General features: G+C 47.7%; 1 protein-coding gene across 1 annotated transcript in view; it reads left to right on the top strand.

The window, feature by feature from the left end:
* The window catches only part of LRRK1 (leucine rich repeat kinase 1), a 359564-nt gene extending 348287 nt beyond the window's left edge, over window positions 1-11277 (top strand). Inside the window, exons 29-33 of the mRNA XM_007959936.1 lie at window positions 305-422; window positions 1683-1799; window positions 7323-8173; window positions 8783-8884; window positions 11100-11277. Coding sequence (XP_007958127.1) covers window positions 305-422; window positions 1683-1799; window positions 7323-8173; window positions 8783-8884; window positions 11100-11277 — 1366 coding nt within the window. The remainder of the gene's footprint in view (window positions 1-304; window positions 423-1682; window positions 1800-7322; window positions 8174-8782; window positions 8885-11099) is intronic.
* The last annotated feature ends 6690 nt before the right edge of the window (window positions 11278-17967 follow it).

Below are 17967 nucleotides of genomic sequence, written 5' to 3'. Positions count from 1 at the left end.
ATGCCTGGGATGGGTCAAAGTGGGTGGGACAGGCTATGGCCACAGGCAAGAGGAGTGGAGGCAACTTTCTGAAACCTCCAAGGTCATAGAAAGAAAAGATTCTTTCTTCCCTTTGGGAATTACCTTTCTCTGCCTGAACTGCCCAGGCATACCATGTGAGCAGAACCCACTGTCCCTGATTCTCTCAGAGCATGGCCAAGATGCTCCAAGTAGCCTGAGTTCCAGGTGTAGATGAGGCCTGATGTCCTTCTGTGAAGCTGTTCCAGGCCACCGTGAACTGACACACAACTGTTGCCAACTGTAGGAACTACACAGTAGTGAACACAGAGAAGGGCCTTCTGGAAGTGCAAAGGATGAACTGCGTGGGGATGAGGCTGAGCTGCCAGCTCAAGGTCCAGAGCTCCCTATGGACAGCAACCGAGGTAATGTCTGTGAGGCCTCCATGGGGCTGCATCACTGGAGAGCTGGTCCTGGGGTGGCCAGATTTGGCAAATAAAAATACAGGGTACCCAGGTAAATTTGAATTTCAGATAAACAGTGAATAAAATTTTAGCGCACACACCACCACCCCCAACGCACCCTCCACCTGCTAGTCACTGCTCTGAAATGAATGGAAGGTGGCCAGGGTTCAGTGATGATAATTATCAGGGGTAGAATCTCAGCAAAGGTTCTAGCAAAGACGCCCAATCAATAAGTTAGTGAAGTGATTTGGTTTGTAACAGCACTGCTAAGTCTACATGCAGCAACTCCACCCTACTCTGAAGGTCTCATGCCTTCATGAGCTGTCTCCTGAGCAATCCAAAGAGGAATGCAGGGAGCCAAATACTCAAAAGGGCTAGTGGAGTATGAGCGGTGCAACCTTTCTGGATGGCAGTTTGGAACTATTGTTCAAGCATGTCTCTAAAATCTCAAACATATACACACCACTTGATCCTTGGTCCTTTGTCTTAAGAGTGGATTCTAATAACCAAGGCACACAGAGAGACAAACATGTATATGTAGCAGTGGAACTTGGTAACAGACTAAACATCTAACAAGAGGAGATTAGGCTGATGAGGGTACATCTGAGTAACAGCCAGGTAGGAAGCTGAAGCACCACTGTATCATGATATGGGTAGGGATGTAGGGCTCTGCTTACTGTGTACTGTGATGTGAAAAGAAGAGTGAGAAGCAGCACTATAATGTGATCCTACTTTTGTGTGTAATGCATACACACACAAATGCCCCAGGAAACTATGGAAAGGATATTCCCCACAAATCCCAATGAAAACCAAACCAAACTCACTTTCGTAGCGTCAGATCCAACTCATAGTGACCCCTCCTTGGGCTTCTGAGGTGGTATCACTATAGAAGTAGATTGCCCAATCTTCCATCCAAGAAGTGGCTGGTGGGTTTGAACTGCCAGCCTTCTGGTTAGCAGTCAAATGCCTTAGGCACTATGCTACCAGAGCTCCTTCAAATCCCAGTAGTGGTCTTTTAATTGTCTTCTATAGACTGACTCAGTATTTTTCAAATTCTCTAAGCACAGAAATGCTCTTAAAAAATGATCTTAGAAAGCCTCAATCCATGTTACTTTTTAAGGCCCAAAGGAGATCCCCAAGACCAAGTGCACCCGGAAATTTCTCTAGGCATTTTTAAGTGTTTCCAAATCCAAGTTCATGACTGTGCTTACCCCTCTACAGGACCAGAAGATCTACATATACAGCCTCAAAGGCATGTGTCCTTTAAACACACCCCAGAGGGCTCTGGACACTCCAGCCATCGTCACCTGTTTCCTGGCAGTGCCTATTATAAAAAAGGTGAGGTTGGGGAAGTGGGGAAGTGGAGATCCGGTTTGGGTGGAACCAGCCTGCTGCTGTGAGGGGAGGCAGGGAGAGGAGACAGTTGAGCCATATGCTATTGGACCTCCACGCCCAAGTCAAAGTCTGCCTTAGAAGGGAAGAGTCACAGCAAACCTAACGTGACCCTTACAATTCGTGGCTTCCATGAAAAGCTTGCTTTCCACGTGCAAACGCCATGACCCTGGTTCTGATGAACCAGCTTTCCTCTGGAGAGCCAGGGGCAAACAAGCAGGTGCCCTCTGATATCAGGCCACATTGAACACCTTCCCTGCCTGCCCAGGTCCACCTCTCCCCGTGCCCAGATCATCACCAGGTCCCAGCAGGCCCACTTCCTGCCCCATCAGTTGAGGGCCTCCTTCCCCATCAGCTCTGCCTCTCTGAGTGCTCACTGCCAATCCCAAACCCATCTCTTTGTCCTATGTGTCCGTGCACACTCCCCTCTATCTCTCAGCTTTGACTGCTCTTACAGGGTAATGCCCAGCGGTCCTGCCCTAGCCCAGGGCCTGGCCAGTTCCATAGCCTTGTAATTGGACTCAAGGCCTCTCTGAGTCACCAGGCTCCACTCAGCGGGCACCTTGCCCCCTCCACACACCACACCCACATTCTGTACTGGACCCTCAGCCCTTCCCACCACCACGTACACCCCTGCCCCAGACTACCTCCACTTTGTTCTGAGATCAACTACAGGAACCTAGACCATCTGCCAGAGGGTACTTTCCCTTGTGCCACAACTCCACAACCCCTGCTCATACTCTATTCATTTGCAGCTTGCACATCCTGTGCCTAAATGCTCAAGGAGGGTGAATGAATGAATGTTCATTGACTCTGAGAACTCCATTTAAAGGAATATGGTGTTGCTTTGTTAAAATGTGCTGATTACTATCATCCAATTCCAGTCTTTCCATCTGTAAAATAGGGATAACAAGGGATTGTGAGAAAGGTCCCGAGCCCTCACACACACAAGATCCTTAGCCTGGTGCCTGCCCAGGGCTGGCACTTGTAAATGTTAGCCTTATTATTGCTTCTCGACAGTAGCGAAGTATATATACTCCTCTCCACCCTTCTCCAGTTTCATTTCTTAAAAAAAAAAGAGAAGAAAGAAAGAAAAAGAAGAAGCTTATGAAGTTAGCCTTAGAGTGGTTTCTGTCTTGCCTACGGGCAAGGTGGGCGGCTCGGGACACTGTCTGCACCCGCGCACAGGAGAACACACACAAGGTGGTGTTTAAGGCCATTGCCGCCGAACTTAGGCCAGGGCACCTCCTCCCCGTGCCAGAAGGGATAAAGCCGGCTCTGTGTGGGCCTACCTGCACAGGGCCTGCTGCTTGGCCATCCCGCCCGCGGCATGCTTACATGCGCACGTTCACACACGGCCAGGGCCCAGAGCTGGGGACCCCAGTAGAGACTATGCTCCTGTTTTCCTTGGCTGCTTTCTTTCCCTGAAATCTCAACGACAGATTTCAAAAACCTTCTTAGGGTTTGTTGAGCTGGAGGCTGGGGCACACTGTTACCCTGGACAGTCCCACCTCTCAAGCTCCCAACAAGGAGGCTTTCTGTCGCTCACCCTTGCTGGCACAAGGCCTGGCTCCCTGCTCACATCCTGGCTCCAGCTCTGCTCTTGGGGAACTCTCCCCTGCCCCCTACACCCCTCATGACTTGGCCACTAAGCTGCAAAGCCACACTCTGCATGGATGCTCAGAGAGTCCTTGAGATGGGGCTGGGCACTCAACATTGTCCCTGCTTCCTCAGCCTCTGCCCATGACCTCTGATGGCTGGAGAGAGCTCACACTTCATGGTGGTGGGGGAGACCCAAGGGCCTCATCAATGTCAGCTGGTCAACAGGCATTTCAGAGCTGATGCAATAAGCTGGGAACATGGGCACAGGGCTAGAAGTGCCTATGCATGTGTCTGTTAGGAGGTGGATGTAATTCCTTCATGAATCAAGTCAGCAAACGTGTTCTGTCTACTGGATGTTGAAAATGGTGTGGAGTCCTAGGTCATAGAGGTTCATGAGAGCTAGTCCTTCCTTGTGCCAGGCAAATGCTGAGGAAACAGTGGCAGGCACAGTTGAGAGCTAAGGCTAAGTGAACTGAGCTGCCAGTTATCAAAGTAGTTGATGGAGACAACAGTGAAAAGTAACAGTCAAGTCTTTACTCACTGACTGTGAAAGTATAAGCAAGAAGCTAACCCAAAGAAAACCCTGACTCCCTCCTGTTCTATTTTCTCCATGGAATAGTGTCAGGTGACGGTCATGTGGAGAAGTGTAGATATGGGAACCCTGAACAAAAGATTTTCTATAGCTTTATGGATTGAGAGACAATGGGGAAGAAAAGGGCAGAAGGCCAGAGGAGGAAAAGTATTGAGTATGAGTCAGAGTGAGGAAAGGTGTCCCCAGCATTTCTTCCTCCCTCATAAGGAAGTCTCAGCAAAGGTGCCTGAGGAAGATCTCAGCCAAAGGCTCTCATAAGAAGTTCCTGTTTGGAAGTGGCTGGGATGGTATACAGACATGTGCATGACTGGGGAGCCTAGAGTCTTTGACAGCAACTCCTTTCAGAGTTAGCACTGGTGTCGAAGGGCAGCTTCCCCCCAAGTCCTGCCAGGCAAAGCCTTTGTAATTGCCTGTGTTTAGGCCCAAAATATCACAGGTGGGCTTTTAGCCACGAGGAAGATTCCTAAGGAGCTCTGGTGGCATAGTGCTTAAGGCATTTGACTGCTAACTGGAAGGTTGGCGGTTCAAACCTACCAGCCACTCTGCAGAAGGAAGACTGGGCAATCTACTTCCATAAAGATTTACTGCCTTGGAAACCCAAAGGGGGTCTCTCAGAATCAACTGAGTGATTCAGTGAGTTTGGTTTGTTTTGGTTGTTGTTGTTGTTGTTGTTTGCCGTCGAGTCGGCCCCGACTCATAGCGACCCCTCCTTGGGTTTCTGAGGTAGTATCACTACGGTATCACTACTAGTATCACTACGGTAGTATCACCGAGGAAGGTTGGGCAATCCTACTTCCGTAGTGATAATACCTCGGAAACCCAAGGAGGGGTCGCTATGAGTCGGGGCCGACTCGACGGCAAACAACAACCACAACAAACCAAACTCACTGAATCACTCAGTTGATTCTGAGACCCCTTTGGGTTTCCAAGGCAGTAAATCTTTATGGAAGTAGATTGCCCAGTCTTCCTTCTGCAGAGTGGCTGGTAGGTTTGAACTGCCAACCTTCCAGTTAGCAGTCAAATGCCTTAAGCACTATGCCACCAGAGCTCCTTAGGATTAGATTCCTCAAATATGCCAACACAACCCTTGCTGTCATGGAGCCACAGACAGGAAACAGTAGACAGAAGCATCCTGCCTCTGGAGAAGATCCCTCATGAGTGGATGACAGGCTTGGGTCCTTTGAGTAGAAGGCAACTCCCTGGTGTTTGCAAAGCTAGGAAGCCAGCCTGGCCTGAGCAAAGGTGGCTTTGGGGCCTGGTGACACATAAACCCTCTCTGGGGGCTGGGGCTAAGGTCTTCTGTGGCATGGGCTTTTCCTGCTCCTAGCAGGAAGGCAGAGTTCTATTCCTCTGGGTCTTCTGCACCTTGTTGGGGAGCAAGTCCAGAACCTCCCATAAGTAACACCTGACCTTAACATGAGGCTTGCCATTCTGGCAAGGACATGAAAAAACTGTAGCACTTGTGCATTGCTGGTGGGGCTGTAACATGGTACAGCTGCTGTGGAAAACAATGTGGCAGTTCTTCAAAAAGTAAAGCAAACCATATGACTCAGCAATTCCACTCCTAGGTATATACCCAAAATAACTGAAATCAGAAACTCAAACAGATATTTGTACTCCAGTGTTCACTGCAGCACTCACAGTCCCATAGAAGCAGCAGTCAAGAAATCAAATGATATATTCTGTTGGGCAAAGCTGCTGCAAAAGCCCACTTTAATGTGTTAAAAAGCAAAGATATCACTTTGAGGACCAAGGTGTGCCTGACCCAAGCCATGGAATTTTCAGTCACCTCATATGCATGCAAAAACTGGACAGTGAATAAGGAAGACCAAAGAAGAATTGATGCCTTTGGCTTTAGTGAGGAATATTGAATATACCATGGACTACCCGAAGAAAAAACATGTCTATCTTGGAAGAAGTACATCGAGAATGCTCCTTAGAAGCAAGGATGGTGAAACATTGTCTCTCATAGTTTGGTCATGTTATTTGGAGGGACAAGTCTCTGGAGAAGGACATCATGCTTGTTAAAGTAGAGGGTCAGGGATAAAGAGAAATAAAGGATAATGAGATGGATTGACACAGTGGCTGCAACAGTGGGCTCAAACATAGCAGTGACTATGAGGATGGGGCAGGACCAGTCATGTTCCATTCTGTTGTACACAGGGTCGCTATGAGTTGGAACCAATTCAATGGCACCCAATAAAAATCATTCACAATGGTCAGAAGGTGGAAATGACCCAAATGTCCATCAACAGATGGTTGGATAGACAAAACACCACATGCATGCAATGAAATATTATTCAGCCATGAAGAGAAATGAAATTCCGATATATGCTGCAACATGGATGAAACTTGAAAACATTTTGCTAAATGAAAGGGCAAATACTGTATGACTCACTTACATGAAATATCTAGAATAGGCAAAAGCATAGCAACCAAAGTTCATTAGTGGTTAGCAGGGGAAGGGGAAAATGGGTATTTAATAAAGGTTTATAATGGATAATTATATATGAAAAAGGAAAATACCAAGAAGTGGTTAAAAACATAAAAGGTCCTTGCGTGAGGTATGTTGGTGGAGAGCGAGACACCTAGGGTACATACAGCTACATCTCTAAACCACCTTGCTTCTCAACTGGTACAACATGCGATTCTCTGCCTATACAACTATGAGACCAGAAGAACTAGATGGTTCCCAGCTACCACTGTCAACCACTCAGAGGGGGATCTGTGTAGGAGATCCTGGATAGAGTGGGAGAACAATGTGGAACAAAACTCAAAATCATTTGGGGAAAAAGAAAAAAAAGGGACTAGGTTTGCTGGTCTGATAGAGCCTGATGGAACTACTGAGACTAGGGCCCCTAGCTGCCCTTCAGGTCTGGAATTGAACCCACTCCTGTGGCTTGCAACCAAACAAAAGACAGGCATATGAGCTGAACATTTACATTAGGTAGAAACACTCCTTGGAGAGAACAATCATGGGTGAATAGAAGGGCTGTGTATGCATAGGGAGACAGCTCAGAGGGCAGGAGTGCATGGAGGGAAGGACACAGGGAAGAGGTAACTATGGGGAGGAAGTGATAAAGAAGCTGTTGCATTCTGGTAAATTGCAGTCAATGTCTTGAGACAAAGTGTATGTGAACTGCTGTATGGAAAGTAAATTTGTTCTGTAAAATTTCACCCAAATCATGATACTTAAAAAAAAAAAAAAAAAAAAACCACCTTGCTTCTGCCCTAGAGTATGTGAAATAATCCATTTCCCTGTCCTCTTCCCACAGAACTCCTACCTGGTGTTGGCAGGCCTGGCAGATGGGCTCGTGGCTGTGTTTCCTGTGACACGGGGTACCCCAGATGATAACTGCTCCTACCTGTGCTCCCACACAGCCAACAGGTCCAAGTTCAACATCCCGGATGAAGACATGAGGCAGAATCCCTACCCTGTGAGGGCCATGGAGGTGGTCAACAGTGGCTCTGAGGTCTGGTACAGCAATGGGCCGGGTCTGCTGATCATTGACTGCTCTTCCCTGGAGATCTGCCAGCGCCTGGAGCCCTACTCAGCCCCCTCGGTGGTTACCTCCATCACATGCAGCTCTGAGTGCAAGGGCGAGGAGGTCGTTTGGTGCTTGGATGACAAGGCCAACTCCTTGGTCATGTACCACTCAGCCACCTACCAGCTGTGTGCCCGGTACTTCTGTGGAGACCCCAACCCCCTGAGGGACAAATTCCCAGTATGCCTAGCAGGCCCAGAGCCCCCAGGTAGCCCTGCAGCTGGCCTGCAGAAGCCCAAGGGGGATGGCCTAGCAGATGTGAGCATTATGTACAGCAAGGAGCTTGGCACACAGATTCTGGCCCACCAGGACTCACTGACTGACTACTGCTCCATGTCCTCCTGCTCCTCCTCCCCACTCCACCAGCCTGCCCAATCCCCTGCCAGCCTCCCCAGCTCCCCAGTAAGCTCTTCCAGCATGCCGTTTTCCACTGACTGTGAGGACTCAGATAGGCTACATGAGCCTGGAGCTTGCTGGGACCGGTCTGAGCAGGACCTGAGCCCCATGGATGGGGACACCTTCAGCCAGCACCTGCAAGCCGTGAAGATCCTTGCCGTGAAAGACCTCATTTGGGTCCCCAGGTAATTTGCCCAACTTGACACACTTGCAGAGGCCACACTGAGCAGTGTGCAAAGTAAGAGACCCTAGGGCTTCTTTGGAGCTCCTGGGAGGTGCATACAGCTAAGTGCTCAGCTTCTAACTGAAAGGTTAGCAGTTTGAGCCTACCCAGAGATACCTCAGAAGAAAAATCTGGCTATCTCCTTCCGAAAACTCAGCCATTGAAAACCCTATGGAGCACAGTTCTACTCTGACACATGTGGGGTCGCCAGTAGTCAGTCAACTTGATGGCAAGTAGGAAGCCTTCTTTAAAGGTAGCAGTAAGATCCATAAAACAACTTTCTTCTACAAAGATTTTTTTTCCCCCTTTTGGAATCTGGAGCTATCTCTTGAGCAAATTTTATAATAAGCACTATCGCTCATCTCCCAACAAAACAAGAGCCACAGCCGCTTGTGATTAAATTTCCTACTGGGAAAGTTCTTCCCAGCCTTGGCTTCTATGCCCTCATGGTAACTTTATCCATGAGCAGAGACGGCACATTTGTTACATGCTTTTCTGCATGCCAGATCAATTTCCTCCAGGGAGTCCAGCCATGCACAAATGCTTCCCATTTTCGGTTTTGGTTTCTTAGGCGTGGTGGAGATGTTATCATCATTGGCCTGGAGAAAGAGTCAGGCGCCCAGCAGGGACGAGTCATTGCTGTGTTAAAGGCCCGAGAACTGACTCCTTACGGGTAAGCCTGAGGCATCAGGAATCTAGAGCTCCCCCTCCATTTCAATACAGATTGACCTTTATGCCCTTCTCATTCCCACAAGTAAATGTCCCCATCCACCAGCTTGGCCCTAAGGCAAAGAAGAAGTGAGATGTGTTTAGCTGGCTAGCTACTAAGAGCTCAGCAAATACCAGTTAAGTCCAAGCATAAGCCATCAGTTATAGCTGCCTGTTTCTGTGGTGCTCAGTGGACATTGGACCAGGCACCCTACCTGGAGTGTGTCTCCAGGACCAGTTTAACTTCAATTGAAATGGGAATCCAGGTAATTCACTATCCCTCTTCCCAAACAGAGGAGCCCTTCCCAAGGTGCCCAGAGAGCACCAGGTAGGCTCAGTCTGTACGACACCACCACCCACCATGCCATCCCCAGGCCTGGGGCTTAGCCCCAGCTCCCTCCCTATCTGCTGGAGGATTCTACCAGGAAAGGTGCCAGACTGCACTGCAAGGGCTGCACAGGGCCAGGACAGCCTGTCCAGGACACACATACATGGCTGGGGCAATATATGAGGCAGTGTGATGGATGGCCTCGGGCAGCAGTGTTTACCCTACACCCCCTGCCTGCTGGGCCATATGCAATAAGTCTTCTTCGTGAAAAGCCTGTCAATGCAAACGTGTGTTACTGTGTGTGTGTGTATATGTGTGTATGTATGTATTTGTGTGCATGATCTTCAGTCTGTTTCTTCATAGCATGTATTATCATTGTGTCTGTGGGCATACCATTTGGTTTTTATTTCAGCCAAAACAAGAAGTGGGTGGAGAAATCCCATGTGACCATTTCCCTCAGAGCAAGACCATGCTCCCTTATGTGGCAGCAAGCAGCTTTCTAAGGGGGTCACTGGATGGAGGGAGGGCTTATAGAAGCAAAATCAAGTTTGCTTCTGAGCTCAACTGAGTTTGTAGATGGTAGCCTGGGACTGATGTAGTCCTTGGCCACATGTGGGCATCTGGCAGCAAATGCTTTGCAGAGCCCAGGTTTTTTGAGCTCACCCTGCCTGTCATTAGTGTCCCTGAATTGTCACCTATTGTTTTTTCTATTCATCCCCCAACACTGGGGGAGGCCAGGTGGCCCACCGGCCAAAAGGAAGCTATGGCTTGGGCTCACCAGCTTCATGTCTTCAGCTAATAGCTAGCAAGTGTCCACCATGTAAAGGTCCTTGGGTGGTCCCTGGTATTGTGTTTGACTACTGACTGAAAGGTTTGAACTCAATCAGAAGAAGGCCTAACAATCTGTTTCTGTAAAGATTACAGCCAAGGAAACCCTATAGAGCAGTTCTACTCTGTAACATGGGTCTCCATGAGTCAGAATCAATTTGACTGCAACATGTTTGATTTGGTTTGGCTTGTTATACCATGTGGAAGCACAAGGGAGCCAGAGTTGGAAAGCCAGGCTCTGCTACTGGGCAGTGCTTACGCAGTGATGTGTAAGGCACCAGGCAGGGCACATGGACATGGGCAAAGGAGCAGGGGCAGACATAAGAGTTCAGTGGGCTTAGTAGGATGTGGGCCTCAGGGCCCCCACAGCAGTGCCACCAAGGTCAGGGAGGCTGAGGGGAGCTGGGGCCCAGCAGTGGTGTACACATATCATTCACAAAATCCACAACCTCAAAAAAATGTGAATAGATGATGGTTTTTTGGTAGCAGGTTTGTCTGCTTAATATGTTGTCCTGTATTTCCTAAGCATACAGAAGCTTAGAGTGGGAGAAGAATGACACAGAACCCAGTGGTAGGAGAGTGAGTTAAAGCAACATTCGTCATGGCCTTTTGCCAGCAGGTGTTCAAGACGTGGTAGTGTTTTCTGGGCACTTGGTCACAGAGAATGCCCTCATTGGTGGCTTCAGAGGCCTTACACATGTCCTCATTAACATGAAGTGACTCCCTCAGCCTATTTTGAGCAGGCAGGCTGACCACAGGGAGGGTGAAGCAAACTATCAACACGACTCTGTCCTGCTAGCCCCTACTGGCTCATTGCCCCTGTGGGTTAGTTAATTCCCCTTTAACAGCTTACAGTATTCAGGGACACTATTACCTATACTTACAGTTACTCGTTTTATTATAAGCAGAAAGCAGGGCTGTAGGTATGCCCCTTCCATGTGCAACCCCACCCCTATGTGGCTCAGGGAGGCCCTGGCCAGGCCAGCCCTGAAGATTCACACAGAGCCTCTCTCTCTCTCTGCAGGGTGCTGGTGGATGCAGCTGTGGTGGCAAAGGATACGGTGGTGTGTGGCTTTGAAAATGAGAACACAGAGTGGTGCCTGGCTGTCTGGAGGGGCTGGGGCGCCAGGGAGTTCGACATTTTCTACCAGTCCTATGAAGAGCTAGGCCGCTTAGAGACCTGCACACGCAAGAGAAGGTAGTTCCCGGGGCAGGCCAGCGAAAGGCTGGTGACCAGGGTGCAGCCTGGCCACTCCAGCCACGGCCTGCAGCTCTCTAGGACCAGAAGATGGACTGAGCTCTCCTGAACCACCTGCTGCTGAAAACTGCTGGGAAGTTACCATCCAGGCAAGGGCTCAGAGTGGTCTGGTTTTCTAGGGCACAGTCCCCTGGGCACCCCTGGCCTCCCATTGCTAGTTTTTAAAGAAGGTAGGAGCTGGCTGGGAGGCGCCTCCACAGGCTCTTCCAGCCAGGGGCAGGGGAGGGGCCCGCTCAAAGGCAGTCACAGCAAAGGGGGGCTGGGCCTTCCTGGCATAGCCAGCCTGCCAGATTTTGTCCCCCAGGTCTGGGATGGAATTACACTAGAGGCCCTCAGCTGGGTAGCGTTCAGGGCAGGGCAGGAGGAGGGCCTTGCCCCCTGCTCCTTACCCCTCGTGGCCCCAAGGCTCTCAGTGAAGTTCACAAGGATCCTGCATCCCTAAGGCCCTGAGGCCAGGCTTGGTAAGCCAAGATCAGATGTCCTCCACTCCAGAGAGTACTGTGTGATAAAGCCCCCATTGGACCCTTGGCAGGAGCGTTGTCCAATCCACAGATGAATGAATTCCTTTAAGTGACACAGCCGGGAAGCCCAGAGGAGCCAGAGCTGGGCCCCTTTGGGCTCTTTACATTCTTCCTCAGCCACAAAAGGAAGGGGTAACTCAATCAGCAGGACTCCAGAATGGGCCTGTGTTTATAGCTTTGAAAAATAAACTCAGACACAGCTGGAACACATGCTCTGTTTGTTTGCACATAATAATCTTGTTTATCACTTTAAAAAACCAAGTAATATCTCAGTGGTAAGGCTGCTGGTGGTGAAATCACATCATATGGGGCTTATATCAAATTATATATTTGCTAAAGATTCACTGCACACATGTACAGGAAAGTGTAAAAAGTGAAATTGTTAACATTGGTAACCCTTGGTAAAAGTTCTGGCTATGTGTGCATATGTGTGTGTGTATGATCAAAACCCACTGCCATCGAGTCGATTGCAACTCATAGCGACCCTATAGGATAGAGTAGAACTTCCCCATAGGGTTTCCAAGACTGTAAATCTTTATGGAAGCAAACTGCCTCATCTTTCTCCTGCGGAGCAGCTGGTAGGTTCAATCCACCAACCTTTTGGTTAGCATCTGACTACCTTAACCACTGCACCACCAGAGCTATGACTGCAAAGATTTTTACAAATCACACACACATGCCCACATACCAGAACCATTACCAAGGGTTACTAATTGATACTTCTTAACCCCAACCAAGAGTCCTTGGGCAGTGGGAGACAGTGAGCATGCTCAGCTGGTAACTAAAAGCTTAGAGATTTGATTCCACCAAGCAGCACCTCAGAAAAAAGTCTGGCAGTCTACTTTTGAAAAATAAACCACTGAAAACCCTATGGAGCACAGTTCTACTCTGACACATATGGGGTTGCCATGAGTTGGAGTCAACTCCAGGGCAACTGGTAACCTGGAACAGGAGCTTGAATGTGAGATTGCTCTTTGGTTCAAGTGGTTGACCCTTTTCTAAAATTAAAATACAAAAATCAAACTTATGATGTGATTCCATTTATCTGAAAATAAACAGACCCTAGCCACTTAGAGTTAGGTCACATCTCATCCCCAGCCACCCTAAGCAAGGTCAAGACATCCCTGGCCACCCAGAGCCAGGTCACTGGGGACCAGCTCAAGAATCTGCACAGCTCCCTGCACTTCAGACTAGTCAGCCTCTCTCCCCTTCTCTCTCTCTTTCTCTAGCTCTCCCTCTCTCACCCCTCTGTAGCCCCCTAGGGCCAAGTCACAAGCTTCATCAACTCCCCATGCAGCCTTTCCTTATCACCCAGACACATAGAGCTGGGTCTATACAAATCGACTCTGTCCTGCCAGCCTTTACTGGCCCATTGTCCCTTGGGTTAGTTAATTCTCTTTAACAGCTCACAGAATTCACAGACACTATTACCTATACTTACAGTTGCTCATTTTATAATAACCAGAAAGAGAGACATCAGGCGTGGTCAGCACATCTCATGTACATAGATGTTCTCATCAATCCAAGAAGTCCCAAAGACAGTTCCAAGGCCCAGCATCACTCAGTCATTGGGCCTCTATGAATGTGCATAAGTGGGGCTTTAATGCATAGTTACAATCAATCCAGCAATGGGTATGCATGATTGACTGTATCCTGCCCCCTTCCTTCCTGAGACTGTTTCCAAAGTAGGGCCTGTGTATCTCTCTACTTATTTACAAAGGTTTAAGCATAGCCTAAGGAGCTCTGGTAGCATAGTGGCTAAAAGCACTTGACTGCTAACCAGAAAGCTGGTGATTCAAACCCACCAGCCACTCCTAGGAAGGAAGATTGGGCAATCTACTTCTGTAGAGATACCACCTCGGAAACTCAAGGAGGGGTCACTATGAGTAGGGTCCAACTGGATGGCACATAACAACAAGTGTAGCCTGACTATTTTACAAAGACAAAAAAGCACCTTAATTCCTCAGGCTGTTTTAGAAACCAGAGACAAAAGGCCAATTTTAATTATTTATCCCACACCTACCAATAATAAAGATGAAACCCAGTAGGAAAACAGAGAAAGCACAAGCAATTTAATTGCAAAGACATACAGGCCCATAAACATCAACACCCAAAAGTAGGGAAACAGGAAGACAGCAATAAAATCCTGTTTACTAGGGAGCTCTGGTGGTGTAGTGCCTAAGGCATTTGACTGCTAACCAGAAGGCTCGCAGTTCAAACCCACCAGCCATTCCTCAGAAGGAAGACTGGGCAATCTACTTCCATAGAGATGTTGCCTCGGAAACCCAAGGAGGGGTCACTGTGAGTAAAGTCCACTCAACAGCAGTGAGTTTGGTTTTTGGTTTAGCCTTGTGTTGGTGAAAAGTAAACAGCAAGGATTTCTTGAGCATGGAGTAGGTACGAAGCATGGTTCTAGTCCCTGGGACACAGTGATAAGCAAACACACACATGGAGTACACGTCTAGTGGGTGGAGATGACAACAAACACAAACCAATGAGTTAATAGAACAAGGAAGGCCATAAAATTGGGAAGTTGATAGCTAATGACTGACAGATGAAATATAAGGAAGGCCTGTGTGCAGAGGACCTCAGTGATGAGAAGGAGGCAGGGAGGTCTAAGGGAAGGTCATATACCAGGTAGAAGAACCCACATATGCAAAGACCCTGAGGTAGGACCAAGTCTGCCATGTAAGGGGCACAGGTATGAAAGGTTACGGTGGCTGGAGCCTTGTGAAGAAGTGAAGAGCAAGGCTAGCCAGGCACAGCATTATGGACTGTGCCTCAGTCAAAGCTACTGGCAGTTTTAAGCAGGGTGTGGTAGTTAAGGTTGTGTGTCACTTTGGCTGGGCCTAGTTGACTGGCTGGGTAGCTGGTAGTAGTTATTCCCCATGATAAGACTGGCAATCAACTCCATGGTGGGATCTACCCCAAGCCACTGAGTAGCTGCTTTAGAGATGTGGTCTGATTCCTGTATATAAGCAACAGCTTTAGAAATGGTCTCTAGCTTATGGCACACTTGAAACCTCCATGTAGCTGAGTCGTTGTTCAGCAGCCTGCCATGCTCTGCCGACCTTGGGACCTTTAATGGACTTGAATTAATAGCCTGCCACGTGGCTTGGTAACATCAGGACTATGCCTTATTACTTGTCAGCCTTGGGTTTGTCAGTCTCAGCAGCCAGCAGCTGAGTGAGGAAAAGCCTCCAGCTTCAGTGGGACGGGAGCAGGAGGCAGAGCTGAAGCCCAAGATTGAGGGGCTTTCACCCAGCCCCTAGAGCCCAGCACTTTGAACTAAGACTTAAAGCCTCCAAACTGTAAGAGAATAAACTCCTGTTTGTTCAAGCCATCCCATTTGTGGTATTTTCCTGTCAGAGCAGCACTAGGTTACCAGAACACAGAAGTATTAGACAATCTAGGTCCCTAAGTGGCACAAACAGTTTGAACTGCACTACTAACCTAAAGGTTAGATTGTCAATTCAAACCCACCCAGTGAGCCACAGAAGAAATGCCTGGCCATCTGTTTCCATAAAGATTACAGCCAAGAAAATCATATGGAGCAATGCTACTCTATGGAGGACTTACACTTTTCTATGGAGTACTCTACTTATGGAGTTGTTGTGAGTCGGAATCAACTCAACAGCAACAGGTTGTTTTTGTTATTGTTTTTAATTAGATAATCTAATTATCTAAAAATCACTTTAACTGGAGCGTAAAATGGTACAACTACTGTGGAAAACAGCGTGGTGCTTCCTCAAAAAGTTAAGCATAGAATTACCGTGAAAGCCAAAAACCAAACTCATTGCTATGGAGGAGGTTCCACCTCACAGTGATGCCTCCTTGGGTTTCCGAGGCAGTATCTCTACAGAAGTAGATTGCCCAGTCTTCCTTCTGAGGAGTGGCTGGTGGGTTTGAACTGCCAGCTTTCTGGTTAGCAGTCAAATGCCTTAAGCACTATGCCACCAGAGCTCCTTAGGATTAGATTCCTCAAATATGCCAACACAACCCTTGCTGTCATGGAGCCACAGACAGGAAACAGTAGACAGAAGCATCCTGCCTCTGGAGAAGATCCCTCATGAGTGGATGACAGGCTTGGGTCCTTTGAGTAGAAGGCAACTCCCTGGTGTTTGCAAAGCTAGGAAGCCAGCCTGGCCTGAGCAAAGGTGGCTTTGGGGCCTGGTGACACATAAACCCTCTCTGGGGGCTGGGGCTAAGGTCTTCTGTGGCATGGGCTTTTCCTGCTCCTAGCAGGAAGGCAGAGTTCTATTCCTCTGGGTCTTCTGCACCTTGTTGGGGAGCAAGTCCAGAACCTCCCATAAGTAACACCTGACCTTAACATGAGGCTTGCCATTCTGGCAAGGACATGAAAAAACTGTAGCACTTGTGCATTGCTGGTGGGGCTGTAACATGGTACAGCTGCTGTGGAAAACAATGTGGCAGTTCTTCAAAAAGTAAAGCAAACCATATGACTCAGCAATTCCACTCCTAGGTATATACCCAAAATAACTGAAATCAGAAACTCAAACAGATATTTGTACTCCAGTGTTCACTGCAGCACTCACAGTCCCATAGAAGCAGCAGTCAAGAAATCAAATGATATATTCTGTTGGGCAAAGCTGCTGCAAAAGCCCACTTTAATGTGTTAAAAAGCAAAGATATCACTTTGAGGACCAAGGTGTGCCTGACCCAAGCCATGGAATTTTCAGTCACCTCATATGCATGCAAAAACTGGACAGTGAATAAGGAAGACCAAAGAAGAATTGATGCCTTTGGCTTTAGTGAGGAATATTGAATATACCATGGACTACCCGAAGAAAAAACATGTCTATCTTGGAAGAAGTACATCGAGAATGCTCCTTAGAAGCAAGGATGGTGAAACATTGTCTCTCATAGTTTGGTCATGTTATTTGGAGGGACAAGTCTCTGGAGAAGGACATCATGCTTGTTAAAGTAGAGGGTCAGGGATAAAGAGAAATAAAGGATAATGAGATGGATTGACACAGTGGCTGCAACAGTGGGCTCAAACATAGCAGTGACTATGAGGATGGGGCAGGACCAGTCATGTTCCATTCTGTTGTACACAGGGTCGCTATGAGTTGGAACCAATTCAATGGCACCCAATAAAAATCATTCACAATGGTCAGAAGGTGGAAATGACCCAAATGTCCATCAACAGATGGTTGGATAGACAAAACACCACATGCATGCAATGAAATATTATTCAGCCATGAAGAGAAATGAAATTCCGATATATGCTGCAACATGGATGAAACTTGAAAACATTTTGCTAAATGAAAGGGCAAATACTGTATGACTCACTTACATGAAATATCTAGAATAGGCAAAAGCATAGCAACCAAAGTTCATTAGTGGTTAGCAGGGGAAGGGGAAAATGGGTATTTAATAAAGGTTTATAATGGATAATTATATATGAAAAAGGAAAATACCAAGAAGTGGTTAAAAACATAAAAGGTCCTTGCGTGAGGTATGTTGGTGGAGAGCGAGACACCTAGGGTACATACAGCTACATCTCTAAACCACCTTGCTTCTCAACTGGTACAACATGCGATTCTCTGCCTATACAACTATGAGACCAGAAGAACTAGATGGTTCCCAGCTACCACTGTCAACCACTCAGAGGGGGATCTGTGTAGGAGATCCTGGATAGAGTGGGAGAACAATGTGGAACAAAACTCAAAATCATTTGGGGAAAAAGAAAAAAAAGGGACTAGGTTTGCTGGTCTGATAGAGCCTGATGGAACTACTGAGACTAGGGCCCCTAGCTGCCCTTCAGGTCTGGAATTGAACCCACTCCTGTGGCTTGCAACCAAACAAAAGACAGGCATATGAGCTGAACATTTACATTAGGTAGAAACACTCCTTGGAGAGAACAATCATGGGTGAATAGAAGGGCTGTGTATGCATAGGGAGACAGCTCAGAGGGCAGGAGTGCATGGAGGGAAGGACACAGGGAAGAGGTAACTATGGGGAGGAAGTGATAAAGAAGCTGTTGCATTCTGGTAAATTGCAGTCAATGTCTTGAGACAAAGTGTATGTGAACTGCTGTATGGAAAGTAAATTTGTTCTGTAAAATTTCACCCAAATCATGATACTTAAAA

This window comes from Orycteropus afer, unplaced genomic scaffold, assembly GCF_000298275.1.
Source record: "Orycteropus afer afer isolate SDZICR_OR568_19922 unplaced genomic scaffold, OryAfe1.0 scaffold00019, whole genome shotgun sequence".
Lineage (NCBI taxonomy): Eukaryota > Metazoa > Chordata > Mammalia > Tubulidentata > Orycteropodidae > Orycteropus > Orycteropus afer.
This window is presented reverse-complemented; position numbering and strand designations above follow the sequence as displayed.